Source organism: Mirounga leonina, unplaced genomic scaffold, assembly GCF_011800145.1.
Source record: "Mirounga leonina isolate KUSES-001 unplaced genomic scaffold, KU_Mleo_1.0 Mir_170, whole genome shotgun sequence".
Lineage (NCBI taxonomy): Eukaryota > Metazoa > Chordata > Mammalia > Carnivora > Phocidae > Mirounga > Mirounga leonina.
This window is the reverse complement of record NW_023270433.1, coordinates 11,951,536-11,974,142: the sequence shown is the minus strand read 5'-3', so window position 1 is coordinate 11,974,142 and position 22,607 is coordinate 11,951,536. Positions and strand designations below refer to the sequence as shown.

The following is a 22,607-nucleotide window of genomic DNA, read 5'->3' as shown; positions in this document are numbered from 1 at the left end:
TTGGCTCGGGTCATGATCCCAGAGTCCTGGGATCGAGCCCAGTGTCGGGCTCCCTCCTCAGCAGGTAGCCTGTTTCTCCCTTTCCTCCCTGCTCGTGCTCTTGCTATCTCTGTCGCTCTCTCTGCCTCTCTCTCTCAAATAAATAAATAAAATCTTTTTAAAAAATGCCCTTGAGTAAAGAAATACTCTTGGGGTATTATCATAGGTGCATTAAATTTTATTAATTCCAGAAGAATTTTCTTACAGCTTTATTGAGATATAATTGACATATATAACACTGTGTTAGTTAAAGGTCTACAGCATGATGATTTGATACATGTTGTGCAATGATTCCCACAGTATGGTTAGTTAATATCTCCTTCACCTCACATAAATACCATGTCTGGTTCTTTTACAAGAACATTTAAGAACTACTGTCTCAAACTGAATGTTGGTCAGGAGGAGCTGGGAGAGTGGGGGAATCGGAGAGATGCTTAAAGGTACAAATTCGCAACCAGTAAATGAATAAATCCTGGAGATTTAACATGCAGCATAATGATTACAGACAACAATAATGAATTATATATAAACCTCTCAGTTTCTAAGAGTGGTAGATTTTAATTGTTCCCATCACAAAAAAGAAATGACAATTACATGGTGTGATAGAGGTGACAGCTAATGCTATGCTGGTAATCATACTGTAACTTAAATGCATCAAATGAACACATTTTACAGCTTAAGTTTACACAATGTCATATATATCAATTATATCTCAATTAAAATAAATAATAAATATCTACTGTCTTAGCAAATATCAAGTATATAAAACAATATTACTAACTTTTGTCACCACACTTTACATTAGATTTCCAGAACTTACTGACCTTACAAATGGAAATGTGTACCTTCTGTTCAACATGTCCCCATTTCTCCCATCCTAGCCTCTGGCAACCACAACTGTACTCTCTGTTTCTATGACTGTCTTTTTTAGATTCAGCAATAAAAAGAAGGAAATCCTGCCAATTGCAACTTGGATGGAACTTGTGGGCATCATGCTAAACAGACAGAGAAAGACAGCTACTGTATAATATCACTTATATGTGCAATCTCAGAATTGGCACTTTTAAATTGAATCTTCCCTTTATAGAAGTACAGTATCTCCATTTATTCAGACATCCTTTTGTGTTCTGTTACACTTTCTTCAGAGAGACCATTCTCATCTCTTTTTACTTTTTTCTATCAGATTTATTGCTAAGTAGATTTTAGACTTTTTTTTGGAAGAAACAATGATTTGTTTGTTTTTTTAAGATTTTTATTTATTTGAGAGAGAGAATGCACAAGTGGGGAGGGGCAGAGAGGGAAGGAGGAAGAATCTAGCAGATGAATCCTGTTTTTCATCACAACAGCTGCTGGCATTCTTTCATCAAAAGTCCATCCATCAGGATTTCTCTATCCTGATTGGCCAAGGGGTCCTGCTTTGGTTGCCAGGGCCTCCTTCAGCTAAATTTGATATTCCTAAAATCTCATGGATATACTTTGTGTCATTTTTAAATATTTCTGTCAGCGATGTTCTGAACAGGTGGTCTCCTCGGGTTTTACTTCTCTTGTTGTGAAGTCTTTAACAGAGTTCAAATAGCAGGTTTCTGTAAGTTGACTGTAGGTTCCAAGAAATTCCTTGAACTGTTTGGTCTGATCAGATTCTGGTATTTGTGCTGCCATATGCTTTTGGTATGTTTATACCTTTCCTGATGCATGACTTTCCTTGTTGTTCTGGAAAATTAGTTCTCCAACCTTTGCTTGAATGTCTCCACTGAGGCCTGATTTCTTACTGGAGCATAGACTCTCACATCCTACACCAGTGCGAGGCTGGGGGGCTGCACTACCAGTAGATGTAGGGACAGAGGGTCTGGATCAGGGCAGGCGCTGCAGTCACCGGATGGTTAGACCTTCTTGCCATTGCCAATTGAAACCTTTTACTCCATTACATTTTTCTACTACAGGATAATATTTATATTTGCATGGTATCTTATTATCTGGCCACTGTGATAAATCTTTATAGGTTTAAAAGTTCTCAGATGAGTACCTTGGATTTTTTTTAGATAGCCAAACAAGCCAACTAAAAATAATGACAAGGTAAATGTTATGCCTATTTCATTAATTTTGTTTTTTCACTGGCTTACACTACCATCTGAGCACTATAGTTTAATAGTGGTAAAAGAAGCCATCCTTGCCTTGTCTTTTCCTTAACTGGTGGAATGGGATGTTTACATTCAAAGTTTTCTATTCTGGTAAATATAAATGTTTAGAATGAGAGCTTCACAGTTTTTTGGTCAGAATAGCTCATGTATATAAAGCCATCCCCTGGACAAAGAAGAAAAAAAAAAATCTAAGGAGTTGCTCAAGGAATGACCTAAAAAGAATATTTGGAAAGAGAATTGAGAAAACTCAGACAAATTACACTAACAGAATTTCCAAAAAAAAAAAAAATTACCTAAGGACACATGAGAAAATATTAGTTTCTCATGTAGAAAGCATCTTGGAATTTTCTTATTTTTCTCTTACCAGATTTTACTCCTTCTTTTTCTAGAATGTCTTGAAGTAAATATTCTTTAAAATCAGAAGAAATATCAATGGGCTTTTTTATAACCTGGAGATTAGGGAAGAAGCTGACTTGATGAAATTGCCCTTCACATCTCTCCAACTGCTTCTCCACACCCTGCCCACAAAGGCACAGACATGGAGGCAAAGAACTACAGCAGCAACTCAGGCTTTATCCTCCTGGGCATCTCTTCCAACCCTCAGCTACAAAAACCACTCTTTGCCATCTTCCTCATCATGTACATGGTCACTGTCACGGGCAATATACTCATCATCCTGGCCATCCACTCTGACTCCCGACTCCATACCCCTATGTACTTTTTCCTCAGCAACCTGTCCTTCATGGATATCTGCTTCACAACAGTCATTGTGCCCAAGATGCTGGCAAATTTACCATCAGAGACCAAGGCTATCTCCTTCGTGGGATGCCTGGTCCAGATGTACTTCTTCATGGCCTTTGCAAATACTGACAGTTACCTGCTGGCCTCCATGGCCATAGACCGGCTGGTAGCCATCTGCAACCCTTTCCACTATGATATGGTCATGAACCCACGGCGTTGCCTCCTCATGCTGCTGGGTTCTTGCACCATCTCCCACCTGCACTCCCTGCTCCGGGTGCTACTCATGTCCCGCCTATCCTTCTGCGCCTCCCATGTCATTAAGCACTTCTTTTGTGATACCCAGCCTGTGCTAAAACTATCCTGCTCTGACACATCCTCCAGCCAGATAGTGGTCATGACCGAGACCCTGGCTGTCATCGTGACCCCCTTCCTGTGCATCCTCTTCTCCTACCTGCGAATCATCATCACTGTGCTCAGAATTCCCTCTACAGCTGGCAAGTGGAAGGCCTTCTCTACCTGTGGCTCCCACCTCACTGTAGTGGCCTTGTTCTATGGGAGTGTCATCTATGTCTATTTTAGGCCCCTGTCCCTGTACTCAGTGGTGAAGGACCGGGTAGCCACAGTCATGTACACAGTAGTGACACCCATGCTGAACCCCTTCATCTATAGCCTGAGGAACAAAGATATGAAGAGGGGTTTGAGAAAATTAAGGGACAGAATTCACTCATAGAAAGAACATACAGATGGAATACCTTAATTGGGAGATGACCTAAGAGGTGATCACATCACCCTTCCCTCCTACCCATTTTTTACATGGTGCCCAAACAGGTTGAAGAAGGTAGTGATGGAGAGCAATAAGAGCCCCAACCTAGAAGCTAGAACACTTAGTTTCTATCAGTGACCTTGACCAATTACATGTACAATCCCAGGCCAAGTGCTGCTAGGAATCCACATTTCAGGAAAACGGTTTCTGCCACCTATATAAATAAAGCTATCCTGAAGTGGAATAAAGCTGTCTCCAAATACCTCCTCCATGGGTTTGACTTTGGGTAATACTCAAGAAAGTACAAAGTCCTTTCTTGGTTTTGAGTGTAAGAAGTTACATGACTTCAGTAGGGAATTGGGAAAGACTTCTTGGAATAATGACCTAAGGTTATCCTAAAGGATGGATTGATTTTGACAGATGAAAGTTCAGTACAGCAGGAAATGGGCAGAACATTCCAAATAGTGGGACCCACACAAAGAGGAAGAAGCAAGAAACACTGGAATGTGTTTGAGGGACAATGGAGAGTCCTATGAGGCTTGTTCAGTTTGAGAACAGAGACAATAAGGCTGGAAAGATGGAAGAATCTACAAATCAGATGTAGTACCCGCCCCAACACCAAGGTGTCATCACAGTGAATTCTCAGCACTTCTATTCCCTTCCCCCTTGCTTCTACCTTTGTCCACATGGCCATGATCCTCATTGAAATGCCCTTTATATCCTGGAAAAAAGCAATGCATGTCAGTCAGGATAAGCTAGGTTGTGCTGAGGAAACAAACAATGTCAAAATCATTGGACCTTGAAACCGAAGATTTATTTCATATTGACACTGCATGTTCACCATTGAAAAGCATAGAGTGCTACTCACTTTAAACACTCAGGGACCAAAGCTGATGGAGCAGACACCATTGTAAACACTGATCATCACTCTCTCAGAAGCTGATGAAACCTCTTGAAGATTTTGCACTGGCATTTAATACAATGGTCTAGATGTGACTCACAGCAGTTGTGGCCACAACTTATGTCAACAAGTAACTTCCCTAAAGTTCACACTAAAGGGAATTCTAGATAACAACAGACAATGAGGGGCACCTGGGTGGCTCAGTTGGTTAAGTGTCTGCCTTCAGCTCAGGTCATGATCTCCAAGTCCAGGGATCAAGCCCCACATTGGGCTCCCTGCTCAGTGGGGAGTCTTCTTCTCCCCCTCCCTCTGCCCCTCCACCTGCTTGTGCTCTCTATCTCTCAAATAAATAAACAAAATCTTTTAAAAAAGAAAAAAGAGGGACCATGAGATATACGTTGTGGTGAAAGTGTTACATATCTGTCCCCCAGGTTAGTCCTAACCTTCTCAGTCACAGCTCAAGTGCTGTCTCTGTCAGAATAGACAGCACTTTCCACAAGATAGCCTGCCACCCTTCAAAGGGTGAGCTGATGTTGGCAGGTAGTATTGAAAAACTTTAATCAAAGTTTTGCTATCCATACAAAGGAGGCTAGTGTGAACTTGGAAATTTGCTAATGAACAACAGTGAGAATGAAATAAATCCCTTCTGAAAGTACATATAGTCAGAGCAAAGGTCTAAGCAGGCCTTCTGAACACCCTGCCCAGTCAGGTGAAGAGCTTCTACGTGGCCCTTGGGAACAGACCAGGAAACCCTTTGGCAGCTCCTCCTCCCACCATATAGAAGATAACCTGTGAGGCTGGTGACACAACAGTGGAATAATTCTAGAAGCATGTCGTGTGATGAGGAAACTGTGAAGGGAAATGTATTGGGTCCTTCTACTGCAAGCTCATTACATATATGAAAATGTTGGAGGGGCGCCTAGGTGGCTCAGTTGGTTGAGCGACTGCCTTCGGCTCAGGTCATGGTCCTGGAGTCCTGGGATCGAGTCCCGCATCGGGCTCCCTGCTCGGCGGGGGGTCTGCTTGTCCCTCTGACCCTCTTCCCTCTCGTGCTCTCTGTCTCTCATTCTCTCTCTCTCAAATAAATACATAAATGAAATCTTTAAAAAAAAAAAAAGGGAAGAAAATGTTGGAGATTTTACACAATCCTGAGCTAAGAAAAATTACTTCTTGAACATATTTTGCCTGTTGATCAGAGTAAGTAACATACACTAGGAGGGGTGTGAAACATGAATGCTGAGAAGAGTGCTGAGTATTTCTGACATCAAAGAGTCTGATAGAGAACGTATTAGCAAAGAGGACAGAAAAGGAGTAGTTGTATCATCCAAGAATAGAAGTTTCAAGAGGCTGTGACTATTAACCAACATTAAAATATGAACAGTTTAAGCGAAATAAGCCTGGAAGACTGTCCATTGACTTTAATGACATGAAGGTCTTTGGTGACATTGTTAATGAAGCTGCAGTGGAGAAATGGAAAGAAGACTGGTGTGGGTTAAGGATTCAGTTGTGAGTCTGCACATTCACGATGAACAGTCTGAAAGGAAATAAGTAAACTACCTCACCAGTAGCATCAGAAAGAATAAATTACTTATGAATAAATTCAATTAAGAAGGTGAAAGACTGGGGCGCCTGGGTGGCTCAGTCGTTAAGCGTCTGCCTTCAGCTCAGGTCATGTCCCAGAGTCCTGGGATCGAGCCCCATGTCAGGCTCCCTGCTCAGCAGGAAGCCTGCTTCTTCCTCTCCCACTCCCCCTGCTTGTGTTCCCTCTCTCGCTGTGTCTCTCTCTGTCAAATAAATAAAATCTTTAAAAAATAATAATAATAATAAAATATTAAAAAAGAAGGTGAAAGACTTAAATAATGGAAACAAAAACATTTGATGAAAGAAGTTAAAGAAGGTCCCAAATATATGGCAAAATATCATCTGTTTATGGATTGGAAGGATAAGTATTGTTAAAATACCATTCTTTTTTTTTTTTATTTGAGAGAGAGAGAGAGAGAGCATGCATGCATGAGCAAGGGAGCGAAACAGAGAGAGAAGCAGACTCCCCATCGGGCAGGGAGCCTAATGAGGGGCTTGATCCTAGGATCCTGAGATCATGACCCAAGCTAAAGGCAGATATTTAACTGACTGAGCCACTTGGGTGCCCCATTAAAATACCATTCTAACCAAAGTGATCTACAGATTCAATTCAATCCCTATTAAAATCCTAAAATCCCAATGGCATATACAGCCATAAATAAAGGAATCCTAAAATTCATATGAAAGTACAAGGGGGGGGGAATAAAACAAGATGAAATCAGAGAGGGAGACAAACCACAAAAGACACTTAACTATAGGAAACAAACTGAGGGTTGCTGGAGGGGAGGTGGGTGGGGGGATGGGGTAACTGGGTGATGGGCATTAAGGAGGGCACTTGATGTAATGAGCACTGCACTGGGTGTTATGTGTAACCGATGAATAACTGAACTCTACCTCTGAAACTAATGATACACTATATGTTAATTAATTGAATTTAAATAAAATAAAATTTTAAAGAAAGAAAGTACAGGGTTGCCTGGCTAGCTCAGGCGGTTAAACATCTGCCTTCAGCTCAGGTCATGATCCCAGGGTCCTGGGATCCAGGCCCACATTTTGCTTCCTGCTCAGTGGGGAGTCTGCTTCTCCCTCTCCCTCTGCCCCTCCCCCCTGCTTATGCTCTCTCTCTCTTGCGCATGCATGCTCTCTCTGTGTCTCTCTCTTAAATAAATAAAATCTTTAAAAAAAAAAAAAGGTACAAAGAATCCCAAACAGCAAAACAATCTTGAGAATATAAAACAAAATAGAATGCTCACATTTCATGATTTTGAAATATATTACAAAGCAACAATATCAAAACAGTATGGTCCTGGCATAAAGACTGATGAAACAGAACAGAAAGCCCAGATAGAAATTCAAGTCCATACAATCAACTAATTTTAAACAAAGGCATCAAGAATATACAATAAGGAAAGGGTAGTCTCTTCAACAAGCAATGTTACAAAAACTAGATATCCACATGCAAAAGAATGAAATTGGACCCTTATACTACTCACTAAAACCAACTTGAAATTGATTAAAGACTTAACTGTAGGTCCTAAAACCATAAAACTCTTATATAAAACTTACGGAAAAAGCTCTTTGACATTGGTGTTGGCAGTGATTTCTTGGATAGAACACCAAAAGCACAGGCAGCAACAACAAAAAACTAGACAAGTTGGAATATGTCAAACTAAAAAGCTTCTACAAAGCAAACAAAACAGAGTGAAAAAAAGCAACCTAGGAAATAGCAGAAAATATTTGCAAAACATATCTGATAATCTATTAGGTTAAGAGATAAGCCCATTATAAGATATATTGTGGGGAAATTGTATTTTCCTACAATTCACTAGAAGGAAAAAAAAAACCAACAAATAACCTAATTTCAAAATGGGCTATGGATTTGAACAGCATTTTTCCAAAGAAGACATACAAATGGTCCACAAGTATATGAAAAGATGCTCAAGATCGTTAACTTAATGCCACTGAACTATACATTTTAAAATGGCTAAAATGGTAAGTTTTATGTTATGTATGGTTTACAACTAAAAAGGGGGGGGGTTAATGAATGGCTTGATAGGTGTTGCTGTGTCAGCACCAGCTCATCAGCAAAGAGGAGTTTTTATGTGAAGACCTGGACTCGTCCCTTGACTCCATGCATTTTCCCACATCTTGGAAGAAGCCCCAGGCTTTCTCTATGCATTTGCCTCTGTCTCCTTAGAAATCACTAGAATAACAAGTGATTAATTATCTGGAGATCCAAGAAAAACACTGCTACGGCAGCCTGAGTTTCCTTGGTCTCTACTGAGAGGTCTCTACTTCTCTCCCAGACACAGTGTTTAATGAGTTCCCTGGGGCTGGTGCCTGGGGAGGCTGCCTACCTCCTTGGGGTGAGGTCACGCACAGGACAGTCAGATAGTTCTAAGCGCACACCCTATCCCTCAACATCTGAACCTGAAGCAGTAAGGTGGTGGATGGTTGGGGAGGAAAGAAAGGCTCATGATTCCAGTTCCTGGGGCTACATTGAGAGGTCACCTCTCTGGAGGAAGCAGAAAAGTGGCCGCATCAGTTGCTGATAACCTTATCTCTAGACTGAAGCAACAATCACACATGCCCCACACACCCAGCATTATAGGTCTTGACACCTCTCACCAGAAGCTGGGGCTTTTCCCTTTTCTTGACTTGATATGAACATTCTTTCTATGCTCCAAACCCTCTATTCCTCCTCTAGACATCAGGATCAACAAGGCTAAGGAGAAGGTGCTTGCGTCCTCCAAAGGCTATGTGAGGTCACCATCCCTTACCTGAGTAAGTAACTGGTATCCCCAACCATACCCAACCTATATGTTTCTAACCTGGAGTGTCAGAAACTTACGAATACATTCATTTTTACAGAGAAGAAAATCTTTTTTTGCATGCAACATGTTAATGCCAGGGTCATGTGACCCTTACCACCCTGACTCCAATATTTTTTTGTCTCAGACTCCTCCATGTGCCTCTGTTTCCCTTCTCCATTCACAAAAAAAAAAATGGAAGGATTTGCAATGAATGTGTGAGACTCCAAGCAAAGAGATCGACACTTTCGAAGGACTGGTGTAACTGCTTGGATGCTGAGGGGTAAAAGTCCAGCCTCTGTCATCCCAGCCTGGCTTCACAGTGTCCCCAAAGCCAGTCCTGCACTAAAGAGAACCCATATCAGTGGCCTTACCCCAACTTCAGAGCAGCATGGGACACAGGCTGTGGGAAAGGCTGAAACAAGAGAAGGGTAAGGGAGGAGAAAATTCCTAAGACAGTGCAGTATTAAATGACCATTTCCATGTGCTATACACACACACACACACACACACACACAGTGAAATATTACTCTGCCATAAAAAAGAATGAGATCTTGCCATTTGTGACACGGATGGACCTACAGCGTATTAACGCTAAGTGAAATACATCAGACAAAGACAAATGCCATATGATTTCACTTACATGTGGAATCTAAAAAGCAAAACAAAACAAAAAAAAAGCAGAAAAAGACTTATAAATGCAGAGAACAAAGTGATGATTACCAGAGGGAAGGGGAGTGGGGGAAGAACCAAATGGGTAAAAGGGAGTGGGAGATACAGGTTTCCAGTTATGGAATAAATAAGTCATGAGGATGAAAGCTACAGCATAGGGAACATAGTCAATGTACTGTAATAGCAACGTTAACTGGTGACAGATGGTAGCTACACTTACCGTGAGCATAGCATGGTGTAGAGGGTTTTCAAATCACTATGTTGTGCACCTGAAATTATTGTAACATGTGTGTCAACTATACTTTAGTATAATAAATACAAAAATAACCAACTTCCTTCTTCAGGTTTCAACTGGCCCTCTGCAAATTGATCGTGTAAATTAGAATTTCAGTTTTGATATTTTTCTTTAGCACTGAGAGCTTGTCTTCAAAATCATCCTTTTTTAAAAAAAAAATCAGTAAAACACATGAAAGCAAGATTCTTCTGGGTAAAGAGGAAGATCCTGGGACTCCTGAGTCCCTATTCACACTCTACCTTGCTGATGATGGGTCTGTCACATAGGAGTGTCAGTCATGGGATGGAGGAAGAGGGTGACTGGAGATGGGGGAGAACTAGAAGCTGTGTCCTGAAGGGGTCAGGCCGGAGGAGGCAGGAGACAGTGGACGTGGAAAAGTGAAGATGCAGGCAGACATGGCCACTGTCTTCAAGCACCTGTCGGGTGACTTACTATCTGTTCACCCCTGTGTCCCCAGGACCTACCGTGACTGCCGGCACTCAGAAAGTACTTACTGAATGCTGAACAAATCAGTAGCTCCACAAGTAAAAGAAGAACAAAATTGTGGTCACTTGTAACTGAAATCAGTTAAGAAAGGATATTGGAAGTGTGAGGTTTAGAATTCTTGACTCTTGGCTTTAATACCAAAAATACCCACAGATAAAAAATTGGAAGGCAATTCCAAAAATTGGAAGGGAACTCACTAGTTCCCTGTCACCAGATATATTCAAGCTGGATGACCACCCTCAGGGCTTCTGCCAGTTTCCTGCCCTGGGTGGTGGCTTGGAAGGGATGATTTCTGAGTGTTCTTCTGACTCAGATTATTTAGATCTCTGTATATTTCTTCAGGTACTTATTGAACATCGATTATGTGCCAGTTTCCTAAGGTTTACATATACAAATCCATTAAATAAGGTTGAACAGAAATAATTACTGCTGGGGGGCACCTGGGTGGCTCAGTCGTTAATCGTCTGCCTTCAGCTCAGGTCATGATCCCAGGGTCCTAGGATCGAGCCCCGCATCGGGCTCCCTGCTCTGCAGGAAGCCTCCTTCTCCCTCTCCCACTCCCCTTGCTTACGTTCCTGCTCTCGCTCTCTCTCTGTCAAATAAATAAATAAAATCTTTAAAAAAATAAAAAATAAATAAATAAGTAAATAAAAAGAAATAATTACAGCTGGGATTTATCAGTTTATTCTGTCCCACTTAAATTACTAACTGATTTGTATGCGTATTATGAGAATCCTCGTAACTGCCTACAGGCAAATCCTATTATATAATTCTTGTTTTCTAAACCAGAAAACTAAAGGCTTAAGGTTAAGCAGCTTGCCCAAGTCACTCTGCCAAAATCTGGTGAGGCTAGGACTTGAGCCCAGGACTGTCTGATCTCAGAGCCCTCAATCCTAGCCACGAAGCTACTAAGTGGAGTTTGCAGTTGAACCCAACCCAGTCCACACCCGACATGGTCCTGAGATTGAGAGGTCCTGTAATACTCTCCTCAACCCCCTCTCTGCTGTCATTATTTTGCTTCCTTTTTTAAAAAATTTTATTTTATTTTGGTAAGAACACTTAAATGAGATTTACCCTCAACAAATATTTAAGTGTACAATACATTATTATTGACTATAAATCCCATGTTGTACAACAGATCTCTAGAGCTTATTCATCTTGCTTAACTGAAACTTTACGCCCATTGATCAGTAACTCCTCACTGCCCCCTCCCCCTGCCTCTGGAAACCACCATTCCACTTTCTGATTCTATGGATTTGACTATTTTAGATATATCATATAGGTGGAATTATGAAGTATTTTTTTCCTGTGGCTGCCTTATTTTGCTTAGCATAAGGTCCTTAAAATTCATCCACATTGTCACATCTGGCGGAATTTCCTTCAATTTTAAGGCTGAATAGTATTTCATTGTAGATATATAACACATTCCACTCATCTGTCAATAGACAGTCAAGTTATTTCCACACCTTGGCCATTATGAATAATGCTGTAATGAACATAACAGTGCTAATATCTCTTCAAAAATAGTTATTTGCTTTGGATATATACCCAGAAGTGGAATTGCTGGAGCATATGGTAATTCTATTTTTTTTATTTCTTGAACAACCTCCATACAGGTTTTCCATAATGACTGTACTAATTTATACTTCCACCAAAAATGTAGAAGGGTTGCTTTTCTCCACATCATTGCCAATACCTGTTGTCTTTTGTTTCTTTGATAATAGCCATCATAACAGGTGTGAGGCAATACTTCATTCTGGTTCTGGTTTCCCTGATGATGAGTGATGTTGAGCATCTTTTCATGTATTTGTTGGCCATCTGCATGTCTTCTTTGGAGAAATGTCTATTCAAGTCCTTAACCCATTTTTTAACTGGGTTATTAGGTTTCTTACTATTGAGTTGTAGGAGTTCAGTCATTTGCTTCTTAACTGGAAACTTCTTGGGCAAGGCCCTTGATACTACCTCACACATGAACCTACCCCATCATCATGCTCCCTTGCCTCTTGCTGTCCTCTTCATGTCTCCCACTGTCTCAGCTCAGAAGCATCCTGCCTTGGAATCAAGGAGGATGCATAGAGATAATCATAGGAATGAGGGTGCTGTAGCAAACCAGTCTCTTGCCCCACATCAAAAGACTTGAGTAAATCCAAAATACTGGATGAAGAAAGGTCATCTGGCTTTGCTGAGCTATTTGAAACCCTAAGTGAAATAAGTCAATCAGAGAAAGACAAATATCAGATGATTTCACTCATATGTGGAATTTAAGAAGCAAAGCAGAGGATCCTAGGGGACGGGAGGGAAAAATAAAATAAGACAAAATCAAAGAGGGAGACAAACCATAAGAGACTCTTAACTCTAGGAAACAAACTGAGGGTTCCTGTAGGGGAGGTGAGGGGGATGGGGTAACTGGGTGATGGGCATTAAGGAGGGCACTTGATGTAATGAGCACTGGGTATTGTATGCAACTGATGAATCACTGAATTCTACCTCTGAAACTAATCATACACTATATGTTAATTAGTTGAATTTAAATAAAATTTTTTTAAAAAGAATATTCACCTTAAAAAAAAAAAACTCTCAGTGACCTGGTTGTGGGAAGACTGTCAGCACTGGGCCCCTTAACTTATCCATCACTACTGCAGAAAACCCACTGGAATCTCTGTCCCTTCCCCTTCTCTGACCAGGAAATTCTATTACTGCCTGTCCTGCACCTCTCCAGAAGCTACAACCTTGCTCTCCTTTCAGTGATCACCCCAACCATTTCACACACACTTACTTCCTCACTTTCTTTTGTCTTAACTAGCTAAACCAGGTACTATATATTAAATATGAAGATTATTATTTTCCATTATCAAAGATTACTTTACATTATATATTATTTATACAATTTCCACTGATATAGCACCTGCTCATTTACAAACCACTTTTCAGATATGTTTTCATTTGATGCCCACACATTCTAATGGAAATGGTGTTGTACTTCTCTCATTTTTCCATGAGAAAAATAAACAAGGCACAAAGATCTTCCAAGGGAAATGGCTGGTAAGTAACTACACAAGGACTAAAACCAAATCCTGGACTGTTTCCATTAATTCTCCTGATCCAAAGAAGCTAATTCTGGCCACATATGCAACATGCCCCCATCATTCAAGTTGCTGTCAAAGTTGTCCCTTCTGAGTTTATACTGTGAGCAAATATATAACAGGCAGAGGAGTAATATGGCATAAGAGCAAAGAACAAGACCCTAAGGACCAAACTGCTTGGGTTGGAAATAGAGCCACTTACTAATAATATGATCTTGAGCAAGTTACTGAGCAGTAACTGGGTCCTGCTTTGTTCCTTCTGGAACTTGCTTCTCTGCACCCATTTCAAGGGTAAGTCTCTAATAAATCTACAGTTCAGTTTCCTCATCTGTATACTGCCAGAGTTCTTACATGGATTAAATCATCATACAGTGCCTGGCACATGTAAATACTCTCGATGTGTTCAGTATTTGCACTGGGCACCTGCTACGAGGATATGGTGGTGAACTGGGGATACAGTGTCTAACAGCCAAACAGATCTCTACCCTCCCTGAAATGATATCCTGGGCCTCCCCGTGTCAATGATGTCTCATTGTGTCCTTCCTAGTAGGAGAAATCACTTTGGTCCAAAGTTCCAAGCACTTGGGAGAAAAAAAGATACTTTAGAAGCTCATGCTTCTGTACCTTAGAAAAATGCCCAGAGATATGCAGACAGTATGGGTCCTTTCCAACATTACAAAGGATTTTATTTCAGTGCTTTAATCATCAGGAAAAAAAAATCATTGATACTCAGTGTCCTTGAGTGTAGACTTCCTCTCACGCATCTTCCCTTACCTGTTTCTCCCTTTACCTGGAGTCACTGACACGCATCTGCAAATCTCTCCCTGAGTTCTGCTCTGGAACTAATCCCGACCCTAGGCAAGGTGGACATTAGGAGCCTGAGGCCAGGAACATAGTGACTGACTCAGGATTAAGTCATTCTGGCCAGTAGCCAGAGTTTGATCCTGGGCACGAAAGGCAGGTAATGGATTTCTGATTGTGTCCCATGGCAGCCGAGTCTCTGCCTTTATAACTGCTGAGCGGAGCCACAGTTCCTTCCAAACTGGGTCCTGCTTTGTTCCTTCTGGATCTTGCTTCTCTGCACCTATTTCAAGGGTAAGAACCCAATTCCTGAAGCCCAGAACTTTGCTATCTAATCCTCTCAGTATTATCTGCACCTTTTATATAATTTTCATGCTCAGACAAGCACCTATGGTTCTACTCCACTCTAATCTACTGTCACGATATGCACCTGTTACTCCTGTTATGACTTTCTTAATGCCACCCACCTGCATGAAATAAAAAGTTTAATCAAACCAGACAGAAGCCCTCCCACTGCCAGAAAGTGGCCTGCCTCATACCATATGTCACCTCCTGGGGGATTGTAGCCTGTCCAGTTTCATGACACTTCTGATATGTTATTCCAACACCCAAACCCATTCTGCAAGCTTTTCCCAAAGAGGCTGGAGCTAAGAACATGCCCTCTAGGATATGTATCTGTCTTTTCTTCAGGGAGAAGATCTTCTGATATCCAGTTTTAGAAAGCCAAACAGAGAGAAATCCTGGCCAAAAGAGAATAGTCCGAGGAGGTAAATTACATAATTTCTGCCTTCACTGATGAAGGCAATGAAAGTTCAGGAGGTGACTTTGTGCTCCGTGTAAATCAGTGACAGAGCCAAAATGGAAAGCCAGAAAGCTGTGACACCAAAATCCATACTCCCATCAACTATACCAGTCACTCAGAAGAATTTATAACAACTGGAGACTCCAAGACAGGACACACACCTAACATTCCTTCATATTTTTTACTTACAGGAAATCAATGCTGAGGAGAAACCAGAGCCATATGACTGAATTCCTCCTCCTGGGACTGACCAGTGACCCCAAAGAGCAGGGCTGGCTCTTTGCCAGCTTCCTCGCCATGTATCTGGTCAACGTGGCTGGAAACTCAGTCATCACTGCAGCCATCCGGGGGGATGCCCGCCTCCATACCCCCATGTACTTCTTCCTCTCCAACCTGTCCCTGGTGGACATCTGCTTTACAAGTGTCATTGTGCCAAGGATGCTGGCAAACATGCTGAGCAAGAGCAAGAAGGTTCCCCTTGCCCAGGGCCTCACACAGATGTATTTCTTTGTGGCCTTTGGGATCACTGACAGCTTCCTCCTGGTGGCCATGGCTATTGACCGCTACATGGCCATGTGTAACCCGCTGCATGACACAACGACCATGGGCCCCCAGCACTGTCTCCTGCTGGTGATGGCATCCTGGGTGCTGTCCCACCTCCACTCACTCACCCACACGATTCTCATGGCCCGCCTCTCCTTCTGTGGGCCCAACGTCATCCACCACTTCTTCTGTGACGTCCAGCCACTGCTGACGCTCTCCTGCTCTGACACCTCCATCAATGAGCTTTTGGCCTTCACAGAGGGCTCTGTGGTGATCATGAGTCCCTTCATCTTGATCATTGTCTCTTATGTTTTTATCACCCATGCCATTCTGAGGGTCCCTTCCGGGGAGGCAGGTACAAGGTCTTCTCCACCTGTGGATCCCGCCTCATGGTTGTGGCGCTATTCTATGGAACCATAATATTTGTGTACATTTGCCCCTCATCCACCTACTCAGTGACAAAGGACCGTGTGGTCACTGTCATCTATACAGTAGTTATCCCCATGCTGAACCTTTTTATCTACAGTCTTAGGAATAAGGACATGAAACAGGCCTTGAAAAAGCTGATCAGAAGGGTAGAATAGCAAAACCCATTCATTCATTCAACAAGAACCCATGAAACACCTGCTATGTGCCAGGAACTGTACAGAATTATGAAAATATTGCAAAGATACATCAATCATAGTTCCGTCTTCAAAATTAATTACAGTTCAATAAGTGGAGATGAGACAATTGCAATAGGTTATTATACTTTTTGGTAAAAATAAATAAAATGAGACACAGATATTGATGTCTTACTGTATCAGACACATGGTTTCCTTTTTTTTCATTTGCAATCTCTGGCTCATGTCACAGACATAACCAGTGTTGTGTAAAAAGTATGATGAAAAGCCAGAAAAACTTCTGTAGTAATTTTTTTTTTAACCTGTTGGGATATGGGTCAGCTCATACGAAGCCTCAGTTAAGTCAATGTTCTCATCATATGAGTTATTCATCTTATGCACAAACTCCTGGGGTCTGGCTAGTGGATCTTCTTACTACCTTTAGATCAGCTCATAACATCTCCAAAGCTGTTCACATATTTGTCAGAGAAGGCAGCTTCACTGGCATAGTAATAAGATCCTAAGATTCTGAGTGAAAACTTAAGTTACAACTTGATCTCACAAACTGTGTGACCATAATCAAGCCACTAAGTGTCCTGAACTCTCATTTTCCTCATCTACATAATGGATACAATAAATAATCCCACTACATGGTTGTGGGTGTCAAAGGAAAAATTCTGAATTTGATGACTTTGAATCATTTACTTAACCCCTCTGAGCTTCTGTTTCCTAGTTTTGAAATTATACCACTTGGCCTGGAAGCCCAATCCACCATTACCAATCCCATGATCTTGGGCAAGTACATTAACCTCTCTGTGCCTCAATTTTCATATGAAAAGTGGATTGTTGTGGGGATTAAACGATGTAACAAGTGTCCTAAGACATATATTATTTATGTTTTAAGTATTTGGAACAGTGTCTTGCATATAACAAGCCCCAGAAAATTTCAGCCACTATATCAAAATTATATGAAAGTGTGTCTATGGACCCTTCCCAAATAACATTTGAAGATTTGTAATGAGGTGGGAAATAGTCATAATGTCATACATCCTCTAAGTGAGTTCAGTCTAAGTGTCTCCTGAAATTATTTCAGTGTTTCCAAGTGTTTCACTATAAATGATCTGGTCTTTAGGACCTTACCACTACGTTGTCAACTTTCTTAGGAATTCCAGTGAGTACAGAGAAGGTCTCCCCAATATCCATAATAACAAAATGCCCCCCAGCCTCTTTTCTCCATCCATCCTCCCTCCAATCCAGAATTTCACTACCAAAGAGAATCTTCATGAGGAATGCTGTTCAGGGGCTCCTGGATGGCTCATTCATTAAGCGTCTGCCTTTGGCTCAGGTCATGATCTCAGGGTCCTGGGATGGAGCCCCGCATCAGGCTCCCTGCTCGGTGGGGGGCCTGCTTCTCCCTCTCCCACTCCCCCTGCTTGCGTTCCCTCTCTCGCTGTGTCTCTCTCTGTCAAATAAATAAATAAAATCTTTAAAAAAAAAAAGGAATGCTGTTCAGCACTTCAAACTTCTGAAATACAATCTAAAGCTGTGGGATGTGAAGGAACAAGTGAAGAAAAGTTGGGGGAAAAAATAAAACTTTACCCAGGAGGAACTAAGGGGACTGGATATAAAAGAGGGAGGGAAAAAATGTAGTCACCTTCCTGGAGAGGAAAAGAAAAGGTATGGCGGATGATTAAATGGACCTTCAAAGAGTACAAGCTTTCATCTATAAGATGAATAAGTTCTGGGATCTAATGAACAGCATGGTGACGATAGTTAACAATACTGTATTATACACTTGCAATTTGCCAGGAGAGTAAATAATCTTGAGCATTCTCACCACAGAACAAAAACAGTAACTCTGTGAAGTCATCATTCCACAAAGTATATGCATATCAAATCATCATAAATATGTACACACTTATATATCTAAAATTAGAAAGATTCTGAATTCCAAAATGAAAAGCCCTAAAGATATTAGGTAGGACAATGTGAACCTTTCTTATGCATCGGTGAAAAAGAATGACCTGTAGATGGGTATTAAAGAGGGCACATTCTGCACGGAGCACTGGGTGTTATACGCAAACAATGAATCATGGAACACTACATCAAAAAATAATGATGTGACGTATAGTGATTAACATAATAAAAAAAAATGACCTGTAGATACAAGTATCAATATGAATGAATGTCAAAAACATAAACTTGAACATGGATGGAGCTAGAGGGTATCACACTAAGTGAAATAAGCCAGACAAAGACAAATACCATATGATTTCACTTACATGTGGAATCTAAAAAAACGAAACAAATGAATAAACAAACAAAAAGCAGAATCAGGCTATAAATACAGAACCAATGGTTGCCAGAGGCGAGGGAGGTGGGGAGCAGACAAAATGGGCAAAGGGGAGTGGGAGGTACAGGCTTCCAGTTATGAAATGAAGAAGTCACAGGAACAAAAGGTACAGCAGAGGGAACGCAGTCAATGCTACTGGAACAGTGTCGTTGGTGAGAGAAGGCAGTTATACTAGTGGTGAGCACAGCCTGACCTACAGAGTTGTTGAATCGCTATGTTGTACACCTGAAACTAATGTAGCATTGTGTGTCGACTATACTCAAATTTTTTAATTTTTTATTTAAATTCAACTTAATTAACATATAATGCATTATTAGCTTCAGAGGTAGAATTTAGTGATTCATCAGTTGTGTGTGACACCCAGTGCTCATCACATCAGGTGCCCTCCTTAATGCCCGTCACCCAGTTACCCCATCCCCCCACCCACCTCCCCTCCAGCAACCCTCAGTTTGTTCCCTAGAGTTAAGGGTCTCTCATGGGTTGTCTCCCTCTCTGATTTCGTCTGATTTTGTTTCTCCTTCCCTTCCCCTACATTCATTTGTTTTGTTTCTTAAATTCCACATATGAGTGAAATCATACGATATTTGTCTTTCTCTGACCGACTTATTTCACTTAGCATAATACCCTCTAGTTCCATCCACACCATTGCAAATGGCAAGAATCCATCCTTTTTGATGGCTGAGTGATATTCCATTGTGTGGGGAGGTTTCTGTGTGGGTGTGTGGGTGGGTGGGTGTGTACACACCATCTCTTCCTTATCCATTCATCTGTTGATGGACATCTTGGTTCTTTCCACACTTTGGCTATTGTGGACATTGCTGCTATGAACACTGGGGTGCAGGTGCCCCTTCAGATCACTATTTTTGTACTCTTAGGAGTCACAGACTTGGTCACTCTGAGACAAAGGTGCTCCTGACACTGCTGGGACTCACAAATCCAGGGCCCAAAGGGCCAGCTGGGAGGTTGGACATTTGCCCCATCTTGTCTCTAACTAGGAGATTGGGGATTAGGTCCCAGGAGATACTCCATGTGAAAATAGGAGCCAGGAGATACTCTTCCTGGCTCCTATTCCTGAGGATGGGTTGCTCCAGCTCCAACTCTTCAGTCCATGCTGCTGCTACAGGGGAGGAAGAACACTGAGGTTGTAGCAAGTCCTCTTTTTATTTTTAAGATTTATTTATTTGTTTTAGAGGTTGGGGGAGGGGCAGAGGGGGAGAGAGAGAGTCCCAGGCAGACTCCACCTTGAGCACAGAGCCCGATGTGGGGCTCAATCCCACGACCCTGAGATCCCGAACTGAGCCGAGTCAGATACTTAACCAACTGCATCACCCAGGTGCCCCTTAGCAAGTCCTCTTGAGGAGAAGAAGGGAAAGCAAACCAAATAGGCAAGACAGACCCAACACCTAGTGATGGTGACAAAATCTGAGGATGGTCAGAATTTCCAGGTAAGATCTGAGGTGGGTAGAGATGGGAGGCACTGGTCACACACACACACACACACACACACACACACACACACACACCCTTCCTTCTCCTCCTCCCCTATTCCTCCTTTCCCGTCCCTTCCTTGGTCTCAGGCAAATACAACTTGGCTCGCTTAACCACCACAAGGAGAGTCTTGACTTGATATCCATGAATTCCCTAAGAGTCCAGCCTGGTCAGTCCAGATCAGGGGTCCCCAAGTCCCTGGCAGTGGCCAAGACATTGGAGCTGTGCAATAACAGTGCTCAAGACCCCTGGACTATGCATGGACCACTCCCTCTCAGCCCACTGGATGATGGGAGTGGCTTGCAGAATCAGTCTATCCCACCACCCGAGGAGTGAAACAGTCTCCACATCAATGAATAGGTCAGCACGCCCTAGCTCATTTTTTTTTTTTTAAGTATCAGAAGTATTTGCAATAGATTTATTTAGGCTCATTTTCCAATCAAGGTTCTGAGAAGGCAAATGATGTGGCCATGATGGTACATACACCTGGGACTCACCCCTGGGCCTGCACATGTCACATGTCTGAGTGCAAGCTTTGTCATGGTGCTACTAGGTCAGAGCCATCGCCACCCAAGAGCATGATGATGAAATTGGTGGCAATGGCACTTACAACTCTATATATGAAACTTTACAGTTTTCAAAACTCAGCTTCCCACAGACAGGGACCAAGAAAAAGTCCAATTTGCTCAGGGCTGAGGGTGTTTCCCAGAAGTGAGATGTTTAGTTTTGAAAGCAGAAGAGTCCTGGGCAAACATGAAGGACTAGTTGGTCACTCCAGAAGGCAGCCTCCTTTTGTTACCTCTGTCAAGAGAAAACAATAATATCAGGGAAAGCTACTATTTGACGAGCACTAGATATAAGCCAGTCACTGTTCTAGTTCTGTACAATCCTCATCTAGTTTAATCCTCAACGACCTTCTGATTTGGGCATTATTATCCTCTTTAAGCAGATGCAGAAATTCAGGCCAGAAACACTGAGCAGACTTGTTCAACATCACAGCCGGCAAGGAGGCTGGGGCCCAGTGAAGGCTTGTCACACCCAGAGAGAATGTATCTTATCGCCACATCAAAGAGCATGGCTGCCACTGCGTGTTTGTGACTTCATCCTTCCATACATCCAAATGCATGAGATAAAATCTCTCAATTTGGATTTTACATCACAGGTCCTGAAAAAAGCTTTAAGTGATTCTGGTATTTTGATGCATTCAACAGTCCCATATGGTAGGTTTATGTCTACATCTTACAGGTAAAGAAAATGAGGCTCAAAGGATGTAAATAACTTACCCAAAATATAAAAAGTAATGGTTTAGACAGAGAGGACTCCCCTTAATAGTTGTCTAGTAAATGCCCCTCCCCGAGATATCTTATTCAGACCTCTAAGCCTATGAAATTGAGATTTTCGTTTTTAAAAAAGTGGAGAGTGGACTAAGACCTGGGAAGTTTCTTCCTAGCTAAGCTCCAGTTCAGCCTCATCCAGGAGGTCTACAGAACAATTTATAAGACACCTAAAATGCAAACTTCACCCCCAATAAGATCTCCTGTTGCTACTGTCCATAGTTCTCAGCTCTGTACATGCTTATGTGCTCACCAATGAGAGAAAGGAGTGCATTTTCGTGACATTTAAAAAGAACACAAAAAACAGAGGAAAAGCTTTGAATGGTATAACCTGTTGGAGTCTATGTACATTTAAGCAAGATTTTCCTGCAATTTGGCTACTATAAATGGCAATCAGAAACCACACCAGCATCGCTGACTTCCTGCTCCTGGGCTTCTCTGAACACCCAGAGCAGCTGCCTCTCCTGTTTGGCCTCTTCCTGGGCATGTACCTGGTGACCGTGTTGGGGAACCTGCTCGTCATCCTGGCCATAGTTGCTGACCAGCACCTCCACACCCCCATGTACTTCTTCCTGGCCAACCTGTCCCTCATCGATACCTGCTTCTCCTGCACCATTGTCCCCAAGGTGCTGGTGAACATCCTCACACAACAACACACCATCTCCCACACTGGGTGCCTCGTGCAGATGTACTTCTTCATAGCACTGGTCCTGCTGGACGACTTCCTGCTGGCCGTGATGGCATATGACCGGTACGTGGCCATCTGTCTTCCTCTCCACTACACCACGATCATGTGTCCCCAACGCTGCCTGCTGCTGGTCGCCGCATCCTGGCTCTGCGCCCACCCCCTGGCCTTCTCCCTCACCCTCCTCATGTCTCAGTTCTCCTTCTGTGCCTCCCATTCCATCCCACACTTTTTCTGTGACCTTCTCCCTCTCCTCAAACTTGCCTGCTCAGACACCCAGCTCTTTCAGGTCATGATGTTTGCTGACGCAGTCCTCTCGGGCGTGGTCCCTCTCACCTGTGTCCTGGTCTCTTACACCCACATCATGCACACCATCCTCAGGGTCCCCTCGGCTGAGGGGAAGCACAAAGTCTTCTCGACCTGTGGCTCTCACCTGACAGCGGTCACTCTCTTCTATGGGACGCTTTTTCTGGTGTATTTCCAGCCCTCA

The 22,607-nt window shown here is 42.3% G+C and overlaps 3 protein-coding genes and 2 pseudogenes across 4 annotated transcripts in view; 3 read left to right on the top strand and 2 right to left on the bottom strand.

Moving 5' to 3' along the window:
- LOC118017723 (olfactory receptor 1L8-like) overlaps window positions 1-22,607 on the bottom strand; it is a 224,418-nt gene that overhangs the window by 155,696 nt on the left and 46,115 nt on the right. The gene's annotated exons all lie outside the window — the stretch shown is intronic.
- Window positions 1,429-2,069, bottom strand: LOC118018120 (annotated as a pseudogene).
- On the top strand, window positions 2,623-3,648 carry LOC118017722 (olfactory receptor 1L6). The gene has a single exon (XM_035015877.1). The coding sequence runs from the start codon at window positions 2,716-2,718 to the stop codon at window positions 3,646-3,648; it is 933 nt and encodes a 310-aa protein (XP_034871768.1). The 5' UTR covers window positions 2,623-2,715.
- Window positions 15,144-16,239, top strand: LOC118017725 (olfactory receptor 1L6-like). The gene is given in 2 exon segments (XM_035015880.1): window positions 15,144-16,001; window positions 16,004-16,239. Coding segments are annotated over 2 exon segments (927 nt in total). The 5' UTR covers window positions 15,144-15,310.
- LOC118017720 overlaps window positions 21,469-22,607 on the top strand; it is a 1,499-nt pseudogene continuing 360 nt past the window's right edge.